The sequence below is a fragment of the Polypterus senegalus genome, chromosome 5 (genome assembly GCF_016835505.1).
Source record: "Polypterus senegalus isolate Bchr_013 chromosome 5, ASM1683550v1, whole genome shotgun sequence".
Classification (NCBI taxonomy): Eukaryota; Metazoa; Chordata; class Cladistia; order Polypteriformes; family Polypteridae; genus Polypterus; species Polypterus senegalus.
The window spans coordinates 107,808,333-107,824,707 of NC_053158.1; the positions used below are offsets into that span (position 1 = coordinate 107,808,333).

Here is a 16,375-nt window from a genome sequence, read left to right on the forward strand (position 1 = left end):
GTACAGAAGCTCTGAACCACATAATGAAAAAAATGATGGGATAGCCCTTGTCTTGTGCATACATGAAAGTGTCTTGTATGTACCAGATGCTTTCACATGCGTACAAGATATTTTCACGTAAATACAAGATAGTTTTACATACATATAACATAAATTAAAAAAAAAATCTTCAGTTACCTCGTCCGTACATGAAGTTGTGACATCTGTAGGGGCTTAGCAGCCACCCAACCTGACACAGACAGACACAAGAGGCACACTTGGCAAAACTCACACTATTTACTTTCTTTGTCTTGCACTGTACACAGTGCACCAATCAGCAGTATAGGCTCAGTCCTTTTCTTTTTCTCTCTTTTCTTTATTTCTTCTCTCTTCTGCTGCCTCTACTCCTCCGTTCACAAACTCTGTCCTCTACCTCTTGACTCCGACTTCCAGAATGGAGTGAGGTGGCCCCTTTTACAGTTCACCTGTATGTGCTCCAGGTTCTCCCTGACGATCTTCCTGCAGCATTTCCTGGTGTGGCGAAGTGCTGCATCGGCACCTGGAAGCACTCCAGGTGCACCCGAACTTTCTTCTGGCAGTCCATGGCCCCGAAAGCAGCGAAAAATCCGTGTTATATATTTAGTTATGCTTTCATATAAAATCCGCGATAGAGTGAAGTCGCGAAAGTCGAAGCGCTATATAGCGAAGGATTACTGTATATATATATATATATATATATATATATATATATATATATATATATATATATTGTGGAGCCGACCCGGACACAGACAGGCAGACATGTTGTTTTTTCACCACCACACGTTTTATTTACAATATTTACAATAATTAATGGTCACTAAGACCCAGTCCAAAAGTGCACAAACCCCAACACTCACAGTCCTGGCCACAAATGCCTTCTTCTTGGGCCGCCTCCACTCTCCTCTCTTGCCTCGTCCTTCTTCCACCCGACTCCAGCCCTGAATGAAGGGAGACGGCCCCTTTTATACTCTCCCGGATGAGCTTCAGGTGGTTCCCGGCATTCCCCTCTTGGCCACGCCCCAGCGTGGCGGAAGTGCCGGCTGTCCTCCCAGCAGCTCTCCGGGTATCCTTCTAATTCTTCCCCCCAGCACTTCCTGGTGTGGCGGAAGTGCTGAGGCAACAGTTCCCCAAGGCATTGGGGCGCCTCCTGGCGATGACCACGGGCCCCTGCAGGTGGGGCTTCCATGCCTCAACCCGTGGCCCCCAAGGCAACCAGGAAGGTGGCCCCCACATAATCCAGGATGGGTGCAGAGAGAATAAAAGGGGCCGTCTCCCTTCATTCAGAGCTGGAGTCGGGTGGAAGGACAAGGCACGAGAGAGGTGTGGAGGTGGCCCGAGAAGAGGTATTGTGAGGCCAGGACTGTGTGTTGGGGTTTGTGCACTTGACTATTTGGACTGGGTCTGAGTGACCATTTATTGTACATATTGTAAATAAAATATGTGTGGTGGTGAGTAACAACATGTCCGCCTGTCTTTGTCCGGGTTGGCTCCACAATATATATATATCTCCATCCATCCATTTTCCAACCCGCTGAATCCGAACACAGGGTCACGGGGGTCTGCTGGAGCCAATCCCAGCGAACACAGGGCACAAGGCAGGAACCAATCCTGGGCAGGGTGCCAACCCACCACAGACAATATAAATATATATTTTTTAATATAGGTAGATCATTTCAACCTGCTCATTTTAATAGCAGCTCGCAGTAAAAAGTGTGGGCACCCCAGAGTAGATATTTGTGTATATCCAATGGCAAAGCATGATTCGTCATTTCTGTCAAATACATCGCCACATTCAGAACCTTCATTCTTTCCTTTGCTTTTCCCAAACGGCGAAAAAGGATGGCCGTACAATATGAAACAAACACTTTCAGAAAAACGTATAACACCCACACAATATTTCGGGTCAAAATTAGCGATACGTTCCCATGTATTTAACCCACTTCTGTCATCTCAACATCTATCGCAACATTACATTTGTAATGCGTATCAAAAAGTCAAAGCTAATCATCTCTTCTTTATTAAATCGAATCAAGCTAAACTTAGAATGGAACATATGGGCTCATTGATCACGTTCAAAATTCAAATATCAAAAGTACAGGCAAATTCAGTTCATGCAATGGCAATATCCAGAACTATCAGTTGGCCAGATTTATTTATTACAGTGACATACAATCCACGATGGCCAGAAATGCGCAGATTCTTGAGAACAATGCCACCAGCTACATTGGCTCTGGATATTCCCACTTTCGTAAGTAGATTGTTTTATCAGAAAGTCTTATTTTTATTGAATGAACTCAAAGCGGTATTCGGCCAAATCAGAGCATGCATTTACATGATAGAATTTCAAAAACAGGGTTTGCCTCACATGCATTTATTGGTTACTTTGCAAAATAAATTATTAACTGCTGATAATGTAGATCGGTTTGTCTGTGCTGAGATTCCAAACAGAGAAACCTGTCAGAGTCATTAAACACATGTCTCACGGACAACATTTAAAAGATTCAGTATGTTGGAACTCAAAAGAAAAAAAAGTGTTTAAAGAAATTTCCAAAAGCGTTCGTTCAAACAACAGATATGACTAAGTCTGGCTTCCCTGATTATTGACAAAGAGATAATCGTCACAAACAACACATTTATCATGGAAAAAAGATGGTAAATTGTGATGCTCGACAATTCAATGATTGTACCATATAACCCGTATTTGCTCAAACGATTCGGTTGTCATATTAATGTTGAGTATTGTGCATCGGTTATGAGTATTAAGTACATCTACAAGTACATTCTTAAAGGGCACGATAGAGTACGTGTAACTTTATCGAAAAAACATTCTCAGGACAAAGTTCAGCCATTTTAAGATACTCGCTTTGTCAGTGCAACAGAAAGCCGGTGCCATTTAATGGAATTGCCAATTCACGGTCAAAGTCATTCTGTTGAATTACTACCGATTAATATACCAGGCCAGAATATGATTCAACATTGCATATGGCAGAAAAAAAAGAGTGTGGCATCCAAGAAAAATTAATTGTAAAAGTGTTGCTCGCTTAAATATTGTATCACCAAAAGATATCGAACTTTATCATGCTGTAAGACCAAACAAGGAATCAAAATTCAATTCGATCTTGAAGATAAGTTAATTCCAAATATTGTTTTTACAGAAGTTTTAAAATAAAAAGTGAACATAATGCATATCTGACAATTCCCATTAAAAAGAAAAAAAAATGTATTTCCTTTGAGGTCGGTGTGCGAAGTGAGCAGGAACATTAGTATGGAATTACTTCCTAAATGGAAGCTCGTTTGAAATCTAAGTGTATGTTTGCAGGATCAATTACTGAAACAGGATAGTATCATAACAAATAAGAGCACACAATGTTCACATTTTTGGTGTTTATTAAAATATAAAAAGAGAATATAAGTGGCTTGTGAATACATGCTGTAGCGACAAACACACCACAATGAACAAAAATATAAACTTGCATAATATGAAGCCCATTTTTTCTCTGGCTCATCCTATATATATTACTTTACTAGTTTGGTGAAGTGGCAGTTTAGAAACTGAGCCAAGATTGGTTGTGCCCACTGAAAACTAAAGAGTACAGAGATAAAATAAAAGAACAGTTGCCATTCAATTTCCCTGACTGAAGTTTTATCAAGACTGCTGGAATAGTGACGCTCATGGCATGTCCACCATTTAGCTGCTGAGGAGTTTGGCTAGTTATGAACAGTTATAAAGGCCAGAAGGCAGCCAGATGAAGTTTTTTAACAGTTTTGATGAGCTTGAACAAAAAATATTTAAGCTGGGAAAAAGGCTGTTTTCATAAAGTGGTTAAGGACAGTTGAGTTGACAAAATCTATCAAGGACAACAAAAATTTTAAATTTGCATTTTGATTTGTAAATTCAATAAGTTAATTAAATAAGTGGGACTCCGTTCAGGGGCAACTGGACGACAGACAACTCGGTGACAGACAACTCTGCGAAAACACAAGTGGGCGACAGACAACTTGGCGAAAGACAATTTGGTGAAAGGACAACTTGGCGATATCCTTCACCAGTTAGATAATAGTTAGGTTCAAAGAGATTTTTTAATGATATTTAAATGACAACATAGGGCATCGGAAAATCCACAGAGTCACCTGCTTTATGATAGTCCCAATATGTTGAGAGTAAAGATATTCCTTAAGATGTACTCGCAGGTCACCTTTTGTATTCTAAATATTATTATCATAGGATTACAATTTATATAAAGGATTAGCAATTTTGGTTGTAGAAGATGATGTAAGATAGAGTTTGCCCCATCTGCAGAATAAAGTTTGTTCGTCAATTATATAAATTTATTTTCAACATTTTAAATCACGTTGTCATTTAAATATAATTAAAAAATCTCTTTGAACCTATTACCTAACTGGTAAAGGATGTCACCGAGTTGTAGTATTTCGGCAAGTTGTTTTTTCGCTGAATTGTCTTTTGCTGAGTTGTCTTTCGCCGAGTTGTCTTTTTTTTTTTTTAACATGTTACCTGTGTACTATGCATTTCAAATTGGGTCAGTTTGTATTAAGCATTTTTCAAATTTCCAACGTACCTGAATGTTACGCCATACCAATGCAGCTCAAGTTCAGTCCTGTAGAAACCTGCAGGTTTTTGTTTCAAACATCTCCTATGTTTAATTGGACTCCTAGCCTAATTAAGAAAGTTATTATTTCATGGTTTCTGAGTTTTGAATGTGAAAACTACAAAGCTCAGGTAAAGTTTTATTAGAATGTACCATGCATTTACTGTATATATGTTACATGGGGATAATTTACTGTCTTTTACTTTTTTTAAGATTTTTACCACACATCATGATTTTAATTCTTTTTTTCCTCATGTTCTGGTTATTTAATCAGTTATTTACCAATGAGCACGTTAGTGGATCTGGAACAGCTTTTCAGTATTCAGTGTTATTAGCCCACGTGTCTTCTCTGCTCGTTTTCAAATGTAATTATTAGGATATAAATAAGGGAACAGACTACACATAAAAATGTGAATTATTAGGAAAACACCATTTTAACACTATTATAAAATGTACACAGACTAGCTGAACAAACATCCTTTTCTGAATGTATGTATTGTTAGCATACTTACTTTTTCATAATTTCAAAGACTTAAAGGTGAAATTTAGCCCATATTGTAAATTTATATTATGAACAATATATTATCTTCAGTTTGGTATGTGATCTAAATATGTAGCAGTACCGTTCTAACTATAAAAAGTGCTATTTTTTATGATTCATCTGGATCTCCATGCCTAGTTGTCAAATTCTGTCCATGACTTCCTTGCAAAGTGACCTAAAGAGACCCACACCATGGACAAAGAAATAGTATTAATGAATAAGTGCACTAAATGACAAGTAAAATTCTGAACTTAAATTCAGATCAATGACAACACCAATCCCAAAAAGCACTAGACATCTCACTGAATTCATGAAATCATTAAGCTTTCTTATTTACTCAAGATAAATTAGAACTTCGAACAAGTTTTACTTTTTCCACGTGTAAAAGTCATTTTGTGACAAGGTTTTTATTAATTATGTCAGGAAAATCAAGAAAGCCCTGTTTTACTGCATAATACTTGCATTTTAGTGAGAGGGCAATCAAATGGTCACACCACCCAAAGGTTAAAAAAGAAAATAGTAAAAAAAGTTTTTAAAACCAAAAAATGAGTCTGTTGCATCTCAAAAGCTAAAATTAAAAATTAAAAATTAAAAAAAAACAATAAGGAATCTTACTATAAACTCTTCTGTGTTACATGTTTGTTTATTGTATCTGTCTCATATCCATTCTTCAATGTTCATATTTTCTATATACAGTATGTTTATAAATACATTTTATTGATGTGTATCTCAAAATAAAACCTTGCTATAATTTGAACCCTTAACCATATGTTAAGAAAGGTAACGTGGGAAGTCTCATTAAGTACTGGTTTTGAGAAAAAGCCAAGCTGATGATTAATTCATTAATAAAAACTACCCCGTCTTCGTCTGCAACATATATGGAAAGTATAAAGTGTTTCTCAACAATCTTTACATCATCATCAAACATTAATACATGCATACAGGGCTGTTCCAATAGGCACATCATTTGTGGCAAATTTAAGGTACAAAACCTTATTTACAGTGATTTTGTACAGTGATCTCAGCAGTGCTGACTCAGTCCCATATCATGGCTCTTCTTCAGTCAATACTGTGCAGTGGGAAGTGTATGTAAAAAGACTTGCAGGTTATGATTATAACAATAGCTTTATTCATTTAGGAGGTTTATTAACTTTATTAGCTCAAAAGAATGTCATAATGGCACAATGCACTTATGTACAATCTTGTAAGTTCTCAAATTGCTGGCCTTCATTATTTACACATTCTTCTACTTGCTACACTCAAGCACACTTTTATAATAATAATAAGAAGACAGCAAATAATACAAATAAATAATAAAATAATTAATAAATAAATAATAATACATGAATAAACTCTGTTTCGTGTACTCACAACTGTAAACCTACTTTTGCCCACCCCTTTATTTTACATCAATTAATGTTTATGGTTTCTAGCTATTACCTCTAAACCTTTTGTGCTTAGTTTACTATTGGTGAATATTGATTTTTTGGATCAGCATATTCACTATATTATAATTTATTAGAAATATATAAAATGCATTCTGATTGGAGGGTCTTTGTATTAATGTTGTTCCTTCAGTTGTTGATTTATCACATTGACTATAACAATTTACTGCTTTAGTGGATATACATTTGAAGTCATCTAAATATATTTTGAAGATGTGCCTGGTTGGCAAGAGGCTCCCAGGTGCAAGGGCCCTACCAGGATGGTATATCGAAAGGCTAGGTCTCATAGAAAACCTTGAACCAAAAGAGAAAAACACAGTGGTAGCTATAGGTGTCCGATATATGAAAGTGTCTAATCACAAGGGGCCGCATGTGGGGAATATGTCTTATGTATATGGTGCATACTATGGAAGTGAAATTGGTAGGGCATCACCACAAGTATAAAAGAAATGTGGACTAGTGAAAGGCAGGGTACCCTCCAGGATGTTGGAAGGCTAATGACCTAACAATAGTCAAGGATGTCTTACAAACATCCTGGGGCTGGGGGAAGTTGTTATAACTAGTTAAAATACCTGGCAAATATAAGCCAAGAAGTGAACATGTCAGGCTATGCTGTTTATTTATTGGAACAGGCAGCAAAGGAGCTGCTTTGGAGTCTTAGCCTTTTAAAGGTAACAGAAAGGATCATTGGTGTGGAGACACCAGGATCTACTAGAGGAAATCCAAGCCTAGTATCCCTTGAGGAAACATAGGGGCCACATCAACCCTATCCTGAGAGTTTTATAAATTATTTTAAATTTCCCTTATGAAAATATACCTCAGAAAATAAGTCACACCACTTTTCAGTGTTTTAAGTTTGGAATTGTAACAATTCTTCACTCTTTTGTAATAAGAGGCATGTAATAGTTGTTTGGAAATGCAAAACAAACAGTGAAACATAATCCATTCTTTATGAAATTATCAGGTTTTATCACCTTGCCGAATGCTGATGTGATAATGACAACAGCAGATGTACCTCCTGTGACAGCCAAGGGAATTTAAACTACCAAAAAATGTAGTTCTGCACAGAGATTACAGAGTCTGTTCTTAGCTCATTCATCACAGTGTAGTTTGGATCAGCAGCTAAATGTGACAAGAACAGGCTACAATGAATATTCAGATCTGCCAAATAGATCATTGGCATTACTCTTCCCACATTACAGGACCTGTACTATTCAAGAGTTAAGAAACAGGCCAAAAAATCACCACCAACACTCACATCTAGGCTGCAATCTCTGAATTTCTCCCATATGCCAGGTGTTATAGATTACATTGCACCAGAACTATGGGAGGTATCTCTCTATTATAAAAAAAAATCCTGGAAAGCAAAAGCAAGGTGACGATACGTGATCTTCTCTAAAGTTCTCGGAAGACATTTAAAAGACCCGCGAGACAAAAGAGACTTGCCATGGAGCATCTCGCGGGGACCATAAACATGAGACTTGGTGCCAAGAGATTGTCCCAGGGCCGTCTCATGGGGATGTGGAACATGAGATTCTTGCAAGACATGCCCTACTTACAAAAGATATCACATAAGAGCACATCCATCAAAAACACTCAGTCGTGTAAAAAGCACGTAGTACACACAGATCCTGTGTTCTCAGCACATTCTTCTTCTTCTTTTGCCATATCTCAGTGTTGTAATTACACGTCGACGTGGGCTCTAGCATGAGGAGACATCAAACGCCACAGATCTCTGTCTTGGGCCGTCCGCGTTATATCTTGCAGTCCCATGTCATATGTTGAGAGTGCCGTCGACACCTATGTCATTCTTGGGCGCCCTCTCTTATTGGTTCCATCCACTTTTCCATGTAGTGTGATGTTAGCAGTCCTGTTCTTGTCCATCCGGAGTACATGACCTAGCCACTTATGTTGTCGTTCGTGCACTCGTTGCACTATCGTTTCTGTCTGGTTGAGGGCTTTCCTGATGTCTTCGTTTCTCATCTTGTCTATGATGTGTACTCCAAGTATCTTTCTGAGCGCTGTCATCTCGAACACGAGCAGTTGTCTTTCTTCAGCACTTCTAAGAGTCCACGTTTTGCATCCGTACAGGGCAATCGGTACTATAAGCGAGTTGTATAGTCTCATTTTGGTCATCTTATTGATGTTCTTGTTCTTCCAGATACTGTCCAGGTCACTCATTGAACTTAAGGCTATGGCTATTCTCGTTCTGATGTCTTTTGAGCTGTCGCGACGCTATGTTAAGGTTGATCCTAAATACTTAAAACTGTCTTCATGCTGCAGTTTCTTTCCTCTGAGCAACATGCCCTCTTCAACTCTTTTCTTCGTTTCTTGCTCAGGCTTTGAGCTCAGCAGCATCCATACTGTCTTGGTGTCACTTATCTCTTGTCCGTATCTAGAACTGACGCTTTCCACCTTATTTAGCAGGAGTTGTGCGTGACTGCGGAGTTCAGTTATAAGACCGATGTCATCAGCAAAACGAAGATTGTTAATCGTTCTGCCATTCACGCATGCTCCTTTGCTTTCTAGTCCGTCGAGTGCCTCCCGCATAATGTGCTCTAGATAGATGTTAAAGAAATCCGGCGACAGTATGCAGCCTTGGCGCATCTCGATTGCTAGTTTGAACCACTCTGTCACCTCTCTTCCGACTCTTATGGCACTCTGCGTTCGCTTGTACAGGTTCTCCATCAGACGGATCAGCTTTGGGTGTATGCCGTAGTGATGTAATACTTTCCAGAGGCCTTGGTGCCACACTCGGTCAAATGCTTTCTTGAAGTCGATGAAAATCAAATGAAGCTCTTTATCCTGTAATGAGAGATACTTTTCACAAAACAGTCTGAGTAAGAAGATCTGCTCAATTGTACCACGTCCTGACCTGAATCCGGCTTGCTCCTCCGCCATTTGCACTTCTATCGCGTTCTTCATCCTGCTCCTGATAATCTCCAAGATGATCTTACTTGCGTGACAGATAAGGCTTATCATGCGGTAGTTCTCGCATTTAGTGGTGTCCCCTTTTTTTGGAATAGTAACTATAAGAGACTTAGTGCAAAGCGTCGGAAATTTTTCTGTGTCCCATATCTTGTTGCAGATCTTGTGCATGATTTGAACCATTGCTCTTCCGGCGCTTTTGATTAGCTCTCCTTCAATGTCGTCGATACCAGGAGCTTTCCGTATCTTGATCTTCATAATGGCTGCTCTTACTTCGCTTTCAAGAAGGTCTGGCTCTTCTTCCTCTCTCTTGCAATTAGGCCATAATTGTTCAAGAACGTCACCATCCGTTTCAATGTTTGCATTGTAGAGGCCTCTACTATATTCATACCATCGCTTAAGAATGTCGATGTCCTTGGTGAGCAGGTTGCCATCCTTGTCTCTGATGTTGTTGCACCTTTCATCCAGCTTAACTCCTTTCTTGAGCGTTTTGACCTTTTGAAAGAGAGCGCGCATATCATTTTTTTGGCTTGCTTCCTCTGCCTCGCAGCACTGTCTGTTAAACCAATCCTCTCGGCACTCCTCAATCTTTTTGTCTATGATGATCCTGAGCTGTGAGTATAGTTGTTTCAAATTCTCATCCTGTGGATTATTGTTCTTCATTGCCTTCACAGCTCGTCGTTGGTCAGACAGGTCGAGCACTTCGTCACTAATCCATGGGGCCTTTCTGTATCTCTTAAGGCCAATTACCTCCTCAGCTGTTCTCTTGATCGTGTCGTTGACAGCCTCCAGTGCTTCGTCCACATTTGTTTCTTCAACTAGACCGCCAAGCACTTCAAAACAATTTTTTAGTTCAATCTTATTACTTTCTTTGACTTCGGGTATTCGCAGTCGTTCGATATCCACCTTCTTTGTGACCGTTCTTTTTTGGATATTGAATCTTAACTTGAAGTTGCCCATCACAAGGTTATGATCGTTGTGCACATTCGGCACTATTGCGCTTGGGAAGCTGCGTGTGTTATGGGCACAGCTACGCCATCTCTGATCGATCATGATGTAGTCGATCATCTGCTGGGTTCGATCTCCGGGTGAGCTCCATGTCTGTTTCCTTGATGGCTTATGGTTGAACCAGGTGTTCATGATATTCAGTTTATTGAGCCTGCAGAATTGGAGAAGTCGTTCCCCTCTTTCGTTCATTGAGCCGTAGCCAAAGTGTCCCAGCACGCCTTTCCATGTGTCGTGATCGATACCAACTTGAGCATTGAAGTCGCCCATTATAATCTTGATGTCCCTTCTTGGCGCCTTGTCGATGACTTGCTGTAAGGTCTGATAGAAGTGATTGACAGCCTCATCACTATGTCTTGTAGTTGGTGCGTACACTTGAATGATGGTGATGTTATGGCCTTGTCCAGTGGACTGTGCACCGATGATTCTTGGCGACGCCGGGTTCCAGTCGATTAAGCTCTTAACTGCCTTTTTTGAAAGTAACAAACGGACACCTCTTTGATGTACTTTCTCTTCGCCTGAGTACAGAAGTTTGTGTCCATTGTGTTCCACTAAGCCCTGTTTCATTCTTCTAACCTCTGACAGAACGATGACATCCCATCTGAACCACTTGTTAAGATGGTCGACAAGTAGTTCAAGACTCTCGTCCTTCCAGAGTGTCCTCACATTCCATGTTCCGATTGATGCATAATGTTTTGCATCAATCAGCCTCTCTGTTTGTCTGGTCTTCCCTGTAACTCATTTAACGAAGTAAACCCCAGGGTTGTCCTAAGCCTACGACGGGGCGTTTATCCAGGTGACCGCCCAGCTGGCATTCCGTTTTGTTAAGTCGTTCTCTCATGTTTTGTTTCTTGTGGATTAATTCACGAGACGGTTCCACAGTCCTCTCCTCGCTAAGCTAGTTCTCTAGCATAGGTAGACGCCGTTTACCTCTCTGTTAGGTTCATCCAGCACATATAAAGCGTATAAGGACAATATGGAGAATAGAGACTCAAAGGCGTTGGGGAGAAAAAAAAGTCAGATAAGAGATTATTAAAGCAGTGGAATTCGAAAGGCTCAAACAAACGATGGCGTGATACACATGCAGAGAAAGGTAAAGAATATGAAAGCAGTAAAATTCGAAAGTATTGTAGCGTCCCAGCCAGGTTGAAGCCTTTTTGGTTTTAACTGACTGTTTGGTCCGATTGAGGGAAGGCGGAGTACAGCACGGAAGACTGATAGCTGGGTATTGATTGATGCGGTAAGGGGGGGTGAGATCCGGGGAAGGAGGGGTTGAAGAGGGTGCTAGAAAGTTGTGTTTGGAGTTAGGAAGTCGGCGATTGTTCAAGTAAAACGTTTGTCACACTTTATCATGTCAGTCGCTACAGTATCAAAGAAAAGATAGAAAAGATTGCATTAGTGCAAACAAAAGGTGATTAAACATCAGAACCAGGTGTAATAGAAAAAATAGCTAGACAAGTCGAGCTCAGAAATAAAAGGCAAAGAGTAGACAACAAAGTCTTTTCGCATTCGCATCATTCAATGCACAAGACCAATAAATACCTGGGAGTGCAGCTGGATGAAAAATTGGACTGTACTGCCAATACTGATGCTCTGTGTAAGAAAGGTCAGAGCCGAAGAGATCTATCTATCTATGAAAACGGGGATTTACACAATAATGGACCATATGCTATGATAATCCGTGATCCCGGAACAGTTAAAGCAATGACAAGTTGAATTTCAAAGAATACACAATTCAGTCAAGTGTATATTGATGATCATGGAAAAGCGATGCAAATTTTAACAGGCAAAAAGAAAGGTAATGTATATATTCCGTGAATAACATTACACACCAAAGGAGATCGTGATATGCCATTCGTATTAAAATGTTTACAGTTTACCGTGAGAATAGCTTTTGCTATGACAATCAATAAATCACAGGGACAAACATTAGAAAAGTCGGATTATTTAATAAAGAAACAGAAAGAATAGTCACTCACAGGCAGTTATATGTTGCGTTGTCACAATGTGTCTCCAAAAATATTGTTTTTAATGAAGCTTTAAAGTAAAAGTGTAAATAATGAAATTGAAACAATTCCAAAAAAAAAAAAAATTTAATTGTATATCCGGTTAACCAAACACAGGGGTTGGCGAGCAAAGCGATCAGGTGGCGAAAATTAAAAATTAATTAATTAATTTAATTAATGAATTAATTAAAATTATAAAATAAAAGTGCAATCTCTCTTTTGCAATTTCATTTTCAAAGTTTGCATGCAAGTATGTTTCAAAAATTAAAATGAAATTACCCCATTTGCTATTTCAGTTTCAAAGTCTATCTGCAAGAATGCTGCAAAAATGAAAATTAAATAATCCCATTTGCAATTTGATTTTTAAAGTTTATATGCAAGAACACAAAATTAAAATGAAATAACAGTTTGCAATTTCATTTTCAAAGTTTACATGTAAGAATGCTGAAAAATTGAAAAATAAAATGAAATAACCCCATTTGCCATTTCATTTTCAGTCTGAAAAGCAATGAAGTTGTAAAAATGAAAAGTAAAACGTGTTTCCACTTTGCATTATCACTTTTTTTGCAAATAACACTGGTCAATGGGCGAGGCTTTACACCTCGATTTCCCACATTTCTTTGTGCTTCGTAGTTGTAAAGCCACTTCATTCAATAGAATACTTCTCACTTCGACTGTGTTTAATTCACATGATTTTGACATTTTCACACCCATACTGCAAGCAACTTTGCATAGTTGCATGTGCTTTTCCAACTAGTGTGGCAAAAGGCAAGCAATCCTTTTAAGGATAGCAAGCAACACAAAGAACCACGTAAAAAGCATTGAATCCAGCCATTGTTCTGTCTCTGTGGTATAAAACTACAAAAATACAAAGCATCCCATTTCCACTTAATGTAAAAAATAAATAAATGTAAATTATGACATAGTAAAGGCTAATTTTTGTCATGTTAAGTTTTGTAATTAAATAGCACATTAATTACTTCAGAACTACAATTATGTGATTTTTGTGATTCATTAATGCCTAACAACTGTGGGTTTAACAATGGCTGTAGAATTGATTAGACCTAGGTAACTTTGCAAGGGCCTTTAAATGTGTCTTCCAAGTTAACAGAGGGAAGTAGAAATATCCATCAGCAATACATGAATGCTAAGCTTTCTTTAATAACCATAGAAGGTTTGGGATGCAGCTGTTGCTGCATGGACTATTTAAGGAAAACTAGGGCTCAGTATTGCAGAAGAATTAATGACCACTGTAAACAAACATAGCCTCAGGATTTTTTAAAGCCCCATGATATCAGAAGTAACTCCGGGGCAGTGATACGTGAATGAAAAGGTTTGTCCGTACTAGGGCTTATTTAATTTATAATTTGAGGCAAAAAAGGACCAAGAGAGAATGAAACCACCTAACTTGCATGTCTTTGGACTATGAGAGGAAACCTTGGAAAAAAAAAACACATGGACCCAGGGAGGACCCAGGATGTGAAACCTGGTCCCTTTACTGCATTGCAGCAGCGCTACCACTGCACCACTGTGACAGCCTATTTGTGATATTTTTTTGTGAAAAAAATACTTTATTGATGAATACTACAAATTTGCAACATTTTATTGTATTACAGAATTGCACATTTTCAAGGCATTATCCATCTGTACTTTAAATGTTTTTCTGCAAAAGGCATTGGATTATTAGTATGAACAAACTAGGGGCGGCAAGTGGTGTAGTGGTAGTACTGCTCCTTTGCAGTAATAAGACCAGGGTTTGCGTCCCAGGTCCGCTATTCATGGAGTTTGCATGTTTTCCCAATGTCTCCATGGGTTTCCTCCCACAGTTCAAAGACATGCAGGTTAGGTGCATTGGTGAAACTAAATTGGCCCTTTTATGTGGTTGGGGTGAATGCATTAGTGTGTGTTTGTGTTCATACTGCGATGGACTGGCACCCTGTCCCGGGTTTGGCCCTGCCTTGCACCCAAAACTAGCCAGGATAGGCTCCAGTAGACCTCCTTGACCCTGTTCAGGACTACGCGGGTTTGAAATTGACTGACTGACTTTTAAAACTTAACTGTTCACATTGGGTCATCATGGTGAATTTATTACTGTTTTTCTCAGGGATATATTTCCAGAGGGCCTCCCACCATCATATGTGTTTGTAGCCACTCTGCGAATTAAGTCACCAGTGAATAAGGAAACATTTCACTTATGGAGAATTATATCTAAGGATGGTGTTCCTCAAGCAGCTGTCACACTCAATGGAGTAGAAAAATCTATTATCTTTACAACAACCAGTATTACAAGTGAAATTCAATCAGTAATTTTTAAAGAAGAGCGTCTGAAGGTGAGTGTTTTTCATTACAATTTTACATTTAAACTGAAAGATTTGTAGAGTTAAAAATCCTTACCTAGTATAAAATGGTATTGTGATTTGTGTTATATGCTGCATAAAAACAAATTTTGTACTTCCATTTGTCTTTCCATTGTTGGGATCTGAAGCTATGCTGACAGCACAGAGTGTTGGAACAGATGCAACAGTCATCACAGGGTACACTCCTATGAACATCAACACTTACTTAAAGTTAGAATATAAAATAAGAACAATTTGGACCAGAGTTAGCTATTCAGCTATATGTACATGAAGTACTATTCACCTAACTTTTCAAAAAACTCTCATGCCAAGTATTGATGTTTTAGTCTACTGTGTTGCACTGCTTGGTAACTTATTACATGTATTTGGTTATATATAAGTGAAGAGATACTTTGTAACAAGTGTGCAAAATTTACTTTTAACCACCTTTCATTTCTACCATGTTATCTCTCAATCTTAATTCCATCCATCCATCCATTTTCCAACCCGCTGAATCCGAATACAGGGTCACGGGGGTCTGCTGGAGCCAATCCCAGCCAACAAAGGGCACAAGGCAGAAACCAATCCTGGGCAGGGTGCCAACCCACTGCAGGACACACACAAACACACCCACACACCAGGGCCAATTTAGAATCGCCAATCCACCTAACCAGCATGTCTTTGGATTGTGGGAGGAAACTGGAGCACCCGGAGGAAACCCACGCAGACACGGGGAGAACATGCAAACTCCACGCAGGGAGGACCCGGGAAGCGAACCCGGGTCTCCTAACTGCGAGGCCTCAATCTTAATTGATTACTTTAAATGCAAATATTTAACATCTTAAATTTTTCCCACATAGCACATACTCCATAGTCCTAGAATGTTGTGGTTCATCATTGGTCCTTCCAAACACTAATATATCTCTTGTAATATGGAGACCAAAATGCGGTACAGTATTTCAGATAAAGTTTCCCTGGTGCAACTTTAGCATAACCTTCCTTAATTTGTACTTAATTCAGTGTGCTCTATAACCTAAAATTTATTAACATTTCTAATCACTTCTGTACACTGTCTAGATATGGTCATTGATGAGTACACTACAAATTGTAAATATTATATTTTCATAGGGTGTATTTTTATGTTTTAAACAATGGGTACTTGCTCCGGTCCTGGAGGTCCAAAATGGTTACAGGATTTTGCTTTAACCAAATTTTAAAGCAATGTGTTGTTTGGGCTTATTCTTAATCAACTTGTTAATTACAGTACAAAACCCTTAATTCCTTTTTTTACTTTTAAGCAGCTTTAATAGTTGCCTGTCATCAGTTAATACTGACGTGTAAATGACAAAGGAACCACCAACTTTCTAGCTAATGTTTTTCCATTTAAACCTGTGTATATGCATCATTAAAAACATCTGTGTTAGTATAATGTTTTGAAATAAATGAGACAGAAGCAAAGGACCAAGGGGTACAAATCTGTTCCTAA

At 38.7% G+C, this 16,375-nt stretch overlaps 1 protein-coding gene across 1 annotated transcript in view; it reads left to right on the top strand.

Moving 5' to 3' along the window:
• Positions 1-16,375, top strand: part of LOC120529425 (collagen alpha-1(XXI) chain-like) — a 260,096-nt gene that overhangs the window by 68,843 nt on the left and 174,878 nt on the right. The window contains exon 5 of the mRNA XM_039753207.1: positions 14,658-14,883. Coding sequence (XP_039609141.1) covers positions 14,658-14,883 — 226 coding nt within the window. The remainder of the gene's footprint in view (positions 1-14,657; positions 14,884-16,375) is intronic.